Source organism: Poecilia mexicana, unplaced genomic scaffold, assembly GCF_051168715.1.
Source record: "Poecilia mexicana isolate PSO_F unplaced genomic scaffold, ASM5116871v1 scaffold_1, whole genome shotgun sequence".
Classification (NCBI taxonomy): domain Eukaryota; kingdom Metazoa; phylum Chordata; class Actinopteri; order Cyprinodontiformes; family Poeciliidae; genus Poecilia; species Poecilia mexicana.
Genome location: NW_028263370.1, coordinates 19205324 through 19219679, shown reverse-complemented (window position 1 = coordinate 19219679; position 14356 = coordinate 19205324). Strand labels below are relative to the sequence as shown.

The 14356-nt window shown below is 39.0% G+C and overlaps 1 protein-coding gene across 2 annotated transcripts in view; it reads left to right on the top strand.

Annotated features, from left to right (window-relative positions):
- The window catches only part of tenm3 (teneurin transmembrane protein 3), a 248719-nt gene that overhangs the window by 222702 nt on the left and 11661 nt on the right, over positions 1-14356 (top strand). For both annotated transcript variants that reach the window (XM_088006070.1, XM_088006076.1), the window contains 8 exons: positions 896-1034; positions 1154-1259; positions 1384-1526; positions 4363-4541; positions 8001-8105; positions 8247-8377; positions 12787-12956; positions 13089-13215. In XM_088006070.1, coding sequence (XP_087862196.1) covers positions 896-1034; positions 1154-1259; positions 1384-1526; positions 4363-4541; positions 8001-8105; positions 8247-8377; positions 12787-12956; positions 13089-13215 — 1100 coding nt within the window. The remainder of the gene's footprint in view (positions 1-895; positions 1035-1153; positions 1260-1383; positions 1527-4362; positions 4542-8000; positions 8106-8246; positions 8378-12786; positions 12957-13088; positions 13216-14356) is intronic.

Below are 14356 nucleotides of genomic sequence, written 5' to 3'. Positions count from 1 at the left end.
TCTTTTGGAGTTGAAACATTAAATGAAGCTGATTTTCTACTATGAATTAATAACATTTAGCAAACAAGAATTGTTTTCAAGTGTTTTAAAAAATCTCCCACTCAAGTATTTAGCCCAGAGCAACAATCATGTAGGTTTTATTATTAGTGTTTCTATCTTCTTCTACAAGGATTTCACCTGTACTAATCACTCCTGTGCTTTCATCTATTTTTATCTTTATTGCATTTCGTGTATTCACACATTTCTAATTATATTAAAAGGAATCACAGGTGGTTTTAATTAAAACTGTTCAGTTTCAGTTTAACACAGTTCAACTCCTTGTTATTCCACACATGTCAATGAAGGTTTTTGGTGCCAACAGATCATATTGAATCTTCTGCTGGATTCAATCTCCTTACTTGAACAAACATGGGGTGGCAGTGGAAAGTGGAGAGAGGAGGATTCTTTTCTCTTTTTACTTTTCTTTTTTTCTCTCTTCAGAGCCAGGTTAGGCCGTGGAGGTTGGGGAAAATAAACACAGGAGCTCCTTGTCAAAATGCCAGCTGAAAAAAAAAAGTTAGAGGAAACATAATAAAGCATTTAATATAGAGGCCAAAAATTGTTCCTACTGCTTGGCATTTAAAGTAGTAACATTAGTAAGTTGCAGTCCATGCATTATTTTCCATATTTGCATCACTTCCAACAAGTCCTCACTGGAAATCCGGTCAGAACTCATGAAAGTCCAATCAGACTGACCAGTACAAAGCATCTCCAAACATGGTCAGTAATCACAGTATTTGTCAAGTGGCTGCTATAATCGCTGTACATTAGCTTAATAAGGCAAAGTCAAGAGCTGGAGAATAAAAATGAGTCTCTCTCCAATCAGAGTCTCTTCATCTGTCTAACCCATCTGCAGGCTCTTTGGCTTCAGGTCCCAGCTCCTATGAAGTGGCTTCTCCAGCCTCGCAGGAACTTTATGTGTTTGATTCGAATGGGACTCACCAGTTCACCATGTCTCTGATCACTGGAGACTTCAAATACAACTTCAGCTACAGGTTGGTTTGACATTTTTTACTGTTTTTCCCCTCTTTTTTTAAACCATAAAACTGTAACGGTGCATTTTTTTGAAGCATAGTTCAGTTTGTTCTCATTTTCTGCTTTCCTGTCCTCTCAGCAACGAGGAGGATGTTACCGCGGTGACAGACAGCAGCGGGAACACGCTCCGTGTCCGTAGAGACACCAACAGGATGCCTGTACGTGTGGTGGCTCCTGATAATCAGGTGAGATGTTCACATTTTTGCACATTTGCATTCTTTGAGGATGGCCATGACTCACAGATTGTTCTGGATTCATGGCGACCATCTGACTGTCTGGTTGTGTTTTATTTTATCTTTTAATACACAGGTCATCTGGCTGACAATCGGGACCAATGGAGGTCTAAAGTCTCTCACGGCTCAGGGTCAGGAACTGGTTTTATTTACTTACCATGGCAACAGTGGCTTGCTGGCTACCAAGAGCATCCAAATTGGCTGGACTACATTCTATGAGTAAGCCACCTACTGACTGTCACATCTAAATGCATGAATGCAATCTGTACAGCTATGTGGGGATGGAAGTAAGGCTCCAGAATAATTGCATTGTTGATGCCTTGGTCATTAGGTAAGAGGATACGTCCACTTCACTTGACACAGGTGGTCCTCTGTTGTAATCAAGTCATGTTTATTTATATAGTGCATTTCAGCAACAAGGCTTGACATCAGAAAAACACAAAAAACTAAATTCTGTTCTCTGAGCTACAGGGAGCCAGTGAAGGACTTTAGAACTGGGTGATGTTCTCTATCTTCCTGGTTTTAGTGAAAAAGCAAGGTGCAGCGTTCTGGATCATGTCCGAACATTATGTGTCGTCATTCACCATCAGTCCACATCTTCTGGTTTCGGCAGGGACAAACAATCTTACTTTATTTAAGAGCTCTTTTACGCAATCCAGGACTTCATCAAACAGATTTTCCCTCATTCAAATATAAATAAATCTTCTCTAAAGACACTAGACATATAAAAGAGCTTCAGGTTTTTGTTAAGTTGCTGCTTGGCTGCATGAACAAATTCATTGCTCTTCATCATTGCTTTTGTTTGTGATTTGGTCTTTTCTCCTTTCTTGCCTCAGGCCACAGTTAGAGCTGCGCTGTGGTCTGATCTGGTTTGAGGCGGCAGATGGAAGTGTTCCTAATAAGACACTTAACACACACCTGTGTGTTTGCTACAGTGCCCTTCCAGCTCCTCTGGGTCAAATGAATAAATCACCTTTCATTGTATAGCCTCCCACTGAAAAGTCTAGCCTTTTAGAGTGTGTGTTCGGTCATGCACAGTGTTAACAAAGTCACCATTGGCGTGTTTCTTCTGTTTTATTCTGCTTTTACCGGTGCAGGTTAGCTTCTTTGAAACACTCAATCTCAGTTTCAAGAGGGACGTGTTCACACAAATAAGACTGAAACTGATGAGAGAAACCAAATGAGACGATGAATAGCATCAAAAGCACTTAGTCTTCAGAAGCTGGTTGAAATCAGTCTTGCTGTAGGGGGATCCAGGATGAGGGGGCAGCGGTAACATATGAGAAGACTTTTCATCCAGCTTTAATCAGGCAGATGGAAGATTGAGGGCAAAAGAAAGTCTAGAGCGCAGACTGTGACTGCACTGTTGACGGGATATGAAAGTTGGCAAGACTGATAATAACAGTGTAAGTATTGATTAATTCATTCACTTGCTGAAATGAACATGTTTGCCAATAGGACAGCACTCAGTTTGCCGAATGGCCAAGGAGGAAAGTTGATTTTATGTCAGTTTTAGAATCATTTCTGGTGTTGACGTGAAGATGTGTTTGGATCATTATCCTTTTGTAAAAACCAATAATGACAAGCCTTCATTTAACTGCCAGAGGACACCAGATTTTATTCTAAGGTCTCCTGGTACTTGAAAGAGTTTGTGATACTTTCGAATCTGTCTGAACGGCCCAATTCCGATCTTTTAACCCAAAAAATATCCAACTTGCTCCACTTCCATATATGACACTGAATCTGATACGTGTCCAATCTGAACAGCCATGTTGGATTTTATCCAGATTTTACGTCTTTGATGTGAGACTTGTCATAATTGTTCACCAGGAGACGCCAGACACGGTAAATCTGGATGCCAACAATGGCCGAAAATTATAATTGTGAAAACTCTGATGATGTTTTGTGTCTGTGCATCCAAACAGACATCTCTACAGACATCACAGTGAATGCTCCACAAAAGGTCATTGCTATTATCTTGAGGCAATAATATCGGCTTCTATTACGCAACAATTTGAAAACAATCCATAGACGGCATCCATTATTACTTCGTTAAACGAGGTGATTCTGTGTGACGCCTCCCTTCTTCTTCTTCATGCAGGTCCTTCGTGAAGTTTGACTCTGATCATATTTAATTAGTAGTATGAATGAGCAAAACAAAAAAATTGATTTCAGCAAAAATGTGGAACTGAGCATGAAGAGTTGCTGTGTGAACGTCGCCTTTTCATGCCTGCTGTACTCAACAGCGGCATGAGATGCTTTCCTGGATCGTTTGCTGCAAAGAATCTGAATCTTAGTTTCATTTAAGGAACTCAAATAGATGTGCAAACCCTGGACTTTTATGTTTGTGAGTGAGTGGATTATGGATTGTTGTTATGGTGACTTGGTAACCCAAAGATAGCACTCTTTTCTGCAATTTTTACCATCACTGTGTGATGAAGACGTGTCCTGACAAGATACATATGAGACCTCACTCAGCCTTGCTTCTCTCAGTTTGAACTTGTTACTAGAGCAGTGAGTATATGTAGATATGGGCAGATGCCAGTGAGTAACTATTTTCTTGTAGCCATTTCCTGATTGATGGAGTGTAATAGATCTCTTCCTTACAGGAATGCCATGTTCTCCTTTGCTTCCTGTTTTGAGGAGGCCATGTTATAGTTATACTCCTAGTAAACAGGAGAGTCATGTTATGAGTTACTAATTAGGTTCATACACAGTCTGATAAAGGTAATGATAAAATATCAGTTTAAACATGCTTCAATTACATTCATTGTATAGGAAATCTTGGACGTACCAAGAAGAGATTTAGTTGAAAATATTTCTTCTTTATTACTGAAAAAGGTATCAAAACTGAATCTTGCTGAAATGTTTATGCTAATGTGATGTTGCTGTGACAAATGATTAACCTATTTTAGGGCGTTTTACACATCTTAATAAATATGAGGACTTGCTTCCTGTATGTATATTCAGGTCATTTTCTCTGTATCGGCAGGATTCATTACAGTAATGACATCTAATGTCCCCTTTCTCCTTCTCCTGCATTCTGTCCTGGTAGCTATGACAGCGAGGGTCGTCTGACTAATGTGACCTTCCCCACCGGCGTGGTCACCAATCTCCACGGCGACATGTCTTCAGGAGCCATCGCAGTGGACATAGAGACGTCAGGGAGGGATGAGGATGTTTCCATAACAACAAACTTATCGTCTATAGACTCCTTTTACACTTTGGTGCAAGGTAAGGTGCTGGCATGCATGTGGCTGAGTCTGAAGCTCATCTATAAGGAAAGGTCAGGCAGATGATTATGATCATTATGAAAAATAAAAGTAAGTCGGATCCGAAGAAATGTAGCTTCATTTTTAGATTTTCCCTGCTGCAAAATTAAAAGGAATAAAATCTGTTGCTGTTCACAAATCCAACTGCCAGAGTTTTATATTGTACAAAATATGAAAATACAGTGGCTTGCTCAAGTATTCATACCTGTTACAAGCACAAACGTCAGTTAAATTTATTGGGATTATGGCAAAAGATGCTGTTCTGTTCAGTGCTTGTTTCCACATCTAAATTGGTACCAGTACTTTTTCTGTTGCAGGTTTTTACTCCTGTTTTATTGTTGCTTTCAGTGTCTTGTCAGCTTGCCTGACCAGGTTCAATCTCTTCTTTTCAAAGAGTTTTGGAGAACTATCTGGTTTCTGTAATGCTGCTGGCATTACAAGCTTGTAACTAGTAACAGGCTCGATGGCTGTAAACAGGTTCGATGTACGGAGCTAAATACATGTCGATCCTGGAAGGAATCTGGTTGAGATGAATATAAACGTACGTCACACCTTTCAGATTTTTTAAACTGTAAAAGCCTCTGAAAAATATTCTTTTACTTCCATTTTCTGCTTTGTGTTGGTCCATCAGGCAAAATCAAATACGCAGAAGTTTGTGGTTGTAATGTGATTTAACGTGAAGAAATCTAAGGGCTGCAAATACTTCTGTAAGTCACTGTAAGCTGGTGGTATTAAAAACTCACTAGATGACTGTTGAACAATCAGAGAAGTAAGACGAGCTGCAGTTACTGAGAGACACAAGTATTAAGCCACAGATGGGAAAATAGGTTGTGTTGTTTTCTGTGATCATTTTTTTCTGACGGTGACTGAATTTGGGATGTTGTTTCATTTGTACTTTGATTCAAAGCTTCTGTAAGCCAGAGTAAAATCCATTCTCATAAATTTTTATTTGAGAGCAGCGAAAGAAAACATTCACACTGGTGCATTTCAGCAATGTTGTCATTCTTTGTCAGACAAATACTGGAAAAGTATGTTTTAGCGGTGATGTTGATGTAAATTGTGGACGAACATTGCCTTCCATTTACCTCAGAGGTTTAAATTTGAGTGTGAAATTTGATGCTGCAGATCAATGAATCCTGCTTCAGTCTGGTGGATTCAGAACAGTTTCTTCCTCAATGTCTTTAAATTGTTCTGCTTGTGTATTATAATCTTAAAGTCAATGCATTATGAGCATCGATACAATATAAGTTTTCTGTGTGAAAGAAACTCGTGTATGTAGGACTACAATAGTGACGCCTCTGTTGAGAGTGCCTTCCTCCTATCCTGATTAATTCAAAGTCCTGGACAACTAAAGCATTGCTTTCATCAGTTCACTTACATTTATTCGTGTTTTTCCTGCCATCTCATCTACATGCGTAGGTAGGAGGCATCCCATTAGGTCCAGGTGCAGGCCAGTGACGGTAAACAAGCTAATTTAGCTGCTGTACTTAGTCATATTAATGATGCCGTTAACTGCTTGAGAAAGCAGAATATGTGGAAGCAAGAGGTTAAAAGGTCATTTGCAGACATTTACAGTAAACTGTTGTTTCTACTGGATCACCATGTGTGATAATGTGCTGGGGAATGACTGAGATAATAAAAATATAACCCTACCCCACCTAATGTCATCTCACATTCTGCAAGATACTTAATGTAAAATTATCCATTTTAATTAACTAAATTACCAAAAAATATATATTTTTTAAATATTTTCATTAACGTACGTTGTAGAACTTGGAGATAGAAACGTATTCAGGTATTTCTCATGACGTGTTAAAGTTAGAACTCTGAAGCTCAGCCGACATGAAGTTGCACCGGCATTACATCACACACAAAACACGAGAAATGTTGAAGCAGAAAATATATTTTACTTTGTGTCATTCGATAAAATGATTTCCAAAGAAAAAAAAAATTGACGAGAGTAAAGTGTTGTGCAGAACCGCCTCAGACTTTTTGATCGACTGTCTCGTAATAATTTCAAGTTGTCTGGATCGATAGTTTTCCAAGCTTTCTAAAGCGAGGGTTCTGAAGGTCTTCGAGTTTTTCTTTTTGTAATTTTGTCTGTCTTTCTTTTTAGCTTGTGTTCAGCAGATGCATCTGAATATGCCTTTAAAATGTGCAGGCTGTTATTGGAAATTAAGAAAACTAGAATAAAAAATAATAAACCAGAAAGTGTAAACATCCTTTTTAAAAAGGTTGAAATGGTGCAAAAAATCAGACAATGATTAGCCACTTCAGAAACCCTTTTGCCCTATAACATAACATTTATCTTATAGAACTCAATTGAAAATTTGTTTCAAGGAAAACATTAAAAATGCTGCACTATACAGTAATCTGGTTGTAAAAGTGTTCACACCCCTACAACAATACTAGATTAAAGCAGTTTGGGTTCAATTTCAGTTTTCAGTCTTTTTTGGTGGAAATCTGTCAGTATCTTGTTTATAGTTTTGGTTATGTGTAGCCTTTTCCATAATTTTCATTTTCTTTCTTTCTGCAGAGTTTATTTGGATATGTGCTTACACTCCAATGCTGAAAAATTAAGTCTCTCTTTATTTTCAGCTTTCCAACAGGCAACTAGAGGTTTTGAGACAAATTAACTTGAATTTGGAACTATTCATAACTTTAATGTTGAAAAAAAATTATAAGACAGAAAAATCCCAGAGGATAAGATTTCCAGAATAAAACTCCTTGATGGCTAAATGTAAAGATTTACTGTTTAGACTTTTCCACTTCCCTTGCGACTTGCATTGAGTCATAAAAACCAGGCTGCATTCTTGTCAGTATACATTTATTTTAGTGGGAGAATTCCAATACACTGTTACCAAGCCAAAATGCTTTAATATTAATTAAACGGAACCGAAAAACACGGGTGTCACAAAAAAATCAATAGTAAGTGAATGATGTGAGCTGAAAAACAGAGTGGAAATACAGTGAGGGGGAAAAGGCCAAATGCAACGGTTAGCCAGGCCTTTGTTTAATCAAGTTATTTTATTCTGTTGCTGTATTGTTGCATAGATCTAGCAGGGTGTATATTTAGTCAAAGATAAAAGAGTGCCGTCAGCCACTCTGTGTCCTGCTTGCACAAGCAGCCATTAGTCCTGTGGGAGGCTGAGGGGAACATAATTGAAAAAGGCTGAAGGATGTTAAACCTTCTCTCTGCTCCATTAGCAGGTTCAAACACTTCGCCCAGAGATGAATTGTTTCTCACCTTACTTTGTCTCCCTGCTGTCTTTTGGCTGCTCTTTCCCTCCCTGCCTTTCGTTTTCCTCCCTTTATCCTCATTTCAGCTCACAATTGATATGTTCTTCAGTAAATCCTTTGAATCCTGCAGTGTAACGGCGTATCGATAACTGCATCTCTTGCTTGTACTTGTGTCATGCAGACCAGCTTCGTAACAGCTACCAAGTGGGTAATGACCATTCACTCAGGGTCATCTATGCTAATGGGATGGACACACACTATCAGACAGAGCCACACATACTGGCAGGTAGGTTTAAATTATTTACCATATCCTGAAGCAAACTTTGTGCATTGATGGAGCAAATACTTGTCCCTCTTTCTCAAAGCCTTCACCAGTCTGCATGTTGTAGTGTTTGTAAACCCCAGATGTCTCGTAATGTGTCTTTAGGAGCTGCTAACCCTACGATCGCCCGGCGTAACATGACCCTGCCAGGAGAGAATGGCCAGAACTTAGTCGAGTGGAGATTTAGGAAGGAGCAGACCCGAGGAAAGGTCATTGTGTTTGGGAGGAAGCTGAGGGTGAGTGTTCTTCAGATACAGGTGATGGACAGCGATCGACCACGGTCTCTTTAACAAAGGCTGATCGCCAATCAGCCTATTATTTTTTCTGGATTATAAGTCACGACATGGCTGAAAAACATATCACAATGTAGGCGTTTCATATTAGTCTATATCGATAATTATGGAGTCGTTTTTGTTTTAAGTATCTCAAAATACTGCCAAACTGGTGGCGTGACCTTTCCTGTTTACAGTTTTCACTCCATGCCGTTGTTTTTTATTTTTACACAATTATGAGGCAAAACATGAAACTGCTGCTGCACAATTTTCTCAACAGGTTGTTTTTATGTAACCAAAGAGTGAGTGAGTTAGTTGATGAAATTTTGCTGGACGATAAATTGCCTCAGAAGTTATTGCAATAAACGATAATATTGCTGATTTGAAACCATTTTCAAGTAATGTAAGGGTAATGATATAATGGCTTAAGAACAAATTCTCAGACAATAAACTTTCAATTCTAAAGAACATTTAACACTGGAAGTGGAAGACATTTTAAAATATCCAAAATAAATTAAAAAAAAAACAACAGAAAAACAAATAAAATTAATTATAAAGTCTCTGTGAACAAAATTGTTCTTCAAAAAAAAAAAAAAGAGCCAGTTGAGACCAAAACACCAGACTGAAGAGTTTTGTCGTCCAGTTTTTGGTAGAATTAGAGAGAAAAGAGAAAAAACAATAAATAACGCAAATGTAAATTATTGAGATATTTTTAATCGTGTGATAATTTGTTGATTACTGAGACAAACCTAGTGAGACGTTGAGAACCTTTCCTCTGCCTATATCCCACAGAAATCTGAGTTGTTCAGTGAAATTTTTTAAAATTTTATCAGACATATTACCTATTGATACTGATCATGTGTCTTTTGTGATTTATATTGTTTTTGATTTATTACCCAGCCCTACTGCAGTTTCTGACTGACCCAGATGTCTGTGCTATGAATCAGGCTGACTCAGAGCGTGTTCAGGTTATGGTCATGCTGAGGTCTTCGGCTGCAGAAACCGGACAGTATCATGCTGTTATAAAATTAAATTGAACTAGTCAGGAGCTTTGAGCATTTTTATGATACTTTCTCCCCGTGGTAAAAGAAACGACTTAAAAAATGATAGGACACGGGTAGGAGAAGAAAGCAGGGAGGGCAGGTTGGCTTTGAGACTCTCTGACCTGCTCATGTACGTAAAAACATCATGGCAGCTCCTAAAAATTAATTATAAAGTAACACTGCAGATGATATTGGTAACAAAGTGAGCATGAAAAAAAGCACTAAGACAAAGATTCCCCTTGCATGTCCAATTCCTGTGTCATAACTCAGCTTATCAAATTTCTCTTAATTTGTACTCCCACAGACATATTACTATCATATTCTTGTAAGAATAAGAGAAAAAAGGTTATGCCGTCCATGCATTATGCATCCTGTATACCTGCAGGCTCTACAAGTGGCTGCTGAGAGCTGCAGCACACCGGATTGGAGGACGGGTTGACAGGGTCATATTGATGCCCACAGGCAATTTACCAGTTCACACTTTCAAATTTTTACACTGTTGGAGGGAGAGCGTACGAACGCTCTGCTCGCAGCACGACCCCGACTGTCTGTGAGAAAAAAAATCTAAATTCTTGCTTTTGGACAACAGAGCATAGCTTTTTTTATTACTTATCTTATTTGTGTCATCATCTACGGGAAGAGTGTGCAGATGGGAATACATCCATGACCCCGGTAATAAGACAATCACCTGCTACGTTTTTGCTCTGGGAAGTATTTGGATGTGTTTGGCATCTGTGTGGCCTCTATTTTCTCGTGTTAAAGAAGCAACTCCTTGCAAGTTTATTTAAAAATAGCTTTAGAAATCCCCTTAAATAATCTCTGTCTAGGTGAGGAAGGGTTTTTCCAGGATACCAATGAAGCTAAGCTAAGTTGTAGAGGTTTATTTGCTAAAAAAAAAAGAAAGATGTCTGCAAGGTGTTGTCGAATTGTCATAAAAACAGCAAATGTGAGAATCTATGTTAAATTGTTTATTTCAAAAATACTTTTTCCTTTTTATCCCAAAGAGAAATAAATGTTGTTGTAATCCAACAACGATGACACCAACCACTTTAAAGAGAGGTTGTGTTAGCAGCTAGTGTTGCAAAGAATCTGAAGGAGCTTCTGACTGGAGACTGCAGATGTATGATAGTAGGGACAGCAGCTCATCCAGACAACAGAGACCATATTTCACAGAAGCATTTTGTGGATGCTAATCCACCTCATTTGCTTTTGCCACTTCTCTTTAAGTCTATGTCTGGCCTTTTGGTTAGAAAGCTGGACAGTTGGAGTCCTGGAAATGATCCTGGCTAATTACGATCGATGGAAGAGACGGTTTGAACATCCTCTTTCTCTCTTCTCTGCATCCATGAAGTCTCCCTTTTTAATTCGTCTGGGAGTAGGGGTCATAGTTCAGGTATTTTTTGAACTTTCGAGATGCTAGTCAGCTTCTACTTGTTAGAAATTTTCTCCCGAAAGTAAAACAAAGTAAGAGCAAAACACCTTCCAGCTGTACGGCATCCAGAACCACAGGGTACAAAAAGAGCAATGCCTCAGCCAAAAAACACATGGACAAAAGCCTACAAAACATTAGGGGCACAATTTTACCAGAATTTTGTTAATACACTGGAAAATGCTGGAAGACGAGCCTCACCATCCACAGTGAAGCTGGTCGTAGGTCAACCACCAATCTGCCTGTTTTTAGATCAAATGAAATTTACAGCAGCAAACATGGACAAACTAAATTTTTACATGACCAATATTTACGTTTGGCAACGAGACAATTGTTTGGAGCATTGTGGTGGTTCCAGCATGCTGATGGCCAATTTCACTGCCAGTGTAACTGATGCATTGCACATAAGAGTGCAGAATACCTCCAGATTCCTCAGGTTGGCCTCAAATCAACAGCTGGATGGATAAAATGTGGATAGTAGTTTGCAAGCAATGAAATGTCTTATACATTTGATTTTAATTGTTCAATATTTGGAAGAGTAGCCAACCCAGACTGAATGGTTTTGTTCACTTCCTCCACTCCCAACGCTAAACTACTGCTATAGGCAGACTACAACTATAACTGGACAAAAGAATCAATGTCATCGTTTGATTGGCCGGAGAAATTGCACTCAGTGGGAGAAATCCCACAGAGAACACTGAAGGGAAATGAGAATTGAGTGAAATTGCACAGGAAGGCAATGGCCAGGCCAGACCTGACCCCAACACATTGTAAATTTATTGGTCTACGGCTGAGTCTGTGACTTTATTCAGCTGCGCTGTGTTTCGTCCTAGTGGCTCCTGGCCAGTGTTCCAATATCTTCCTCATCCCCCTTTAATTCACCTCACTGATTTTAACTGGTCCTAATTCACAAATGAATGAGTAGCTTGAATGAAAAGGTGAGAAATTGGACCGTTGGACATCTTCCAGCCAGACTCTCTGTTTAATGAAAGAGGTCTGTAAGTGATTGATTGGCCGGTTTGTAATGTTTGTCATTGCTTCAAGGATCTATAAGGTGAGCTTAGCTGCAGATCTGGGCTATCTGTCTTCATAAATCGGATTTTAACAGCACATCATTTAGATGGTGATTAAGCCTGACTTGTTGGTTCAGGGATGTTACTTGGTTTTATGGCTGTCAGATCAGAGATTTGTTTTATTTCGTAGACTGTGGTACCGACATTTAGATGAACAGTCAAATTTTAGGACATTACAAGTTAAATTCATTAGCTATTTCATTTTTTTTCCTTTCTCTCACACTTATGCTTGTATTATAGATTAAAGGGGGCATATCATACAAACTTCACATTTTACATGTTTTTCTACTCCCATTTGGATCTCTACTGCTTCTAGAAACAGTCCATGTGCTTAAAAAAACCACCCAGCTGGTTTTTGGCAATAAGGTAAAGTTTTTTTGGTGTCTGGAAAATGAGGCGTTTCAAAAACCTTTCGAATATAATGTCACAAATCAGCAGGCGCCGCCCCTCACCTGGCAACCCCAGTGGTTTACAATGAGCTGTTAGTTTGTTACTCAGTGTTTCACACACTGCTTTGCTATTTTGGCTGTTTTTGTGTAATAAACACAGACAGTGTAGAATCTACTGAGGGTTTTTTGTATCGTGATAAATAAATCTTTGGATTCAAATAAAAGGTGAACGTTCTCTCTGCATTGAGTGTGTGCATGTTTGTGTGATAGTAACAAACAGAAAGACAAACTTGCAGACACTCAACAAAATATGTGAAGCTGAATGAAACGGGAAGAATAAGGAACCAGCAGTAGAAGATAAATCTGGGCGTCAGTTTCACTGTTGAGAGACGATCACAAAGCACAGCTCAGTCCCTTATTTGTCTCCTCTGACATCCAGGTAAACGGAAGGAACTTGCTGTCTGTGGATTATGACCGCACGCTGCGAACCGAGAAGGTTTATGATGACCACAGAAAGTTCCTGTTAAAGATCATCTATGACACGCAGGGCCACCCGTCACTGTGGGTCCCCAGCAGCAAACTGCTCTCAGTTAACCTGACGTACTCCAGGTAAATACATCTGTACTGTTCTCCTCTGATCTGATCCATCAGATGTAACTACGACACTCTTGTTTAACTTTCTAGCTGTAATTCAGTGAAACGTGAACCTGACTGTGTGTGTGTGTGTTTGTGTTTGTTCAGCACGGGACAGGTGACGGGCCTCCAGAGGGGTCCGACCACAGAGAAGTGGGAGTACGACAATCAAGGAAGAATCATTTCTCGAGTCTTTGCTGATGGGAAGATATGGAGCTACACGTATCTGGATAAGGTAGGGAACAAGTAAAAACATTTACAGACAGGCATACATTCAACTTTCTTTCTCACTGGGTCAGGTGTTCAAACATTTCCAACCCAAACGTATCTGTACTGCGTCACGTATCATGGTATCACCCATTTATGTTTTTTTTAACAATATCATGGCTTCTTTTATTTTTATTTATTTTTATTATGTTTCATTCATGTAAACTTTCTTGAACCCAGATTCTTAATCATGGATACATTTTAGACTGCTCCATTCAGTTAAAACCAAATTAGATGTTTGGAGATATTGTCCTGTTAGACCTCCCAACTGTGTCCATCTTTCATCTGTGTAGCCTGAGATTTGAGATGAAAATAAGGTACTTTAATGGAAGTCCTCCATTTTCATTATTCCTGCCACTTTTAACCAATGAAACGGCATCAGTAGCTGAAAAGTTGTGCAGAACCTTTTCTATATTCTACTAATGTCGAAAAACATAATTTCGCAATTGCAGCGTTTTCATTAAATAAATGGAATAAAATTGCATGTGAACAAGTCTGCTCCCCAATAAGTCATTATAAATCATGGCAGTGACGGCTGTAAACACTAACATCAGACATATCCACCTAACATCCATGGTACTAACGCTCATCAGCCATTAGACGATGTGTCGGCGACTTATTGAGGCATTAGCTCAATAAGACTCTTCTACTTTGAGTGGCTACAGATATAAGCAGCATTTTAGTGAAATTGTATTCAGTGATTTTACATAAAAGTAATGGATTCAAGACTTTTGAATGTCAAACTCAACATTTCATGAAGTGTGTGATGCTGAAAAAGCTCTGGTGGATCCAGCTGCACATTGCCCAAAGAGGCCAGGACCTACAAATGAGCACTTTGCTGTTGGATACAGACTCCTGTGACTCCTGTGATGCAAAGAAGTTTTTCCATTGCAGTCTTAAGAAATATACAAGGTGTGACATGGATGAAAGTTTTTTCTAAATTGCCGTGTTTCCATTCGGCAAATTTATTTTCGTAATTCGAATTTGCACAATTTCATGGTCCGTGGAAACACAGCTGGTGTCAGCGAACCAGCATCATTCTGTCACTGCTTGGCTTGACAGTTGGTACAGGTACAGTTTTCTGAGGTTTTGAGAGCCTTTCCTTGTTT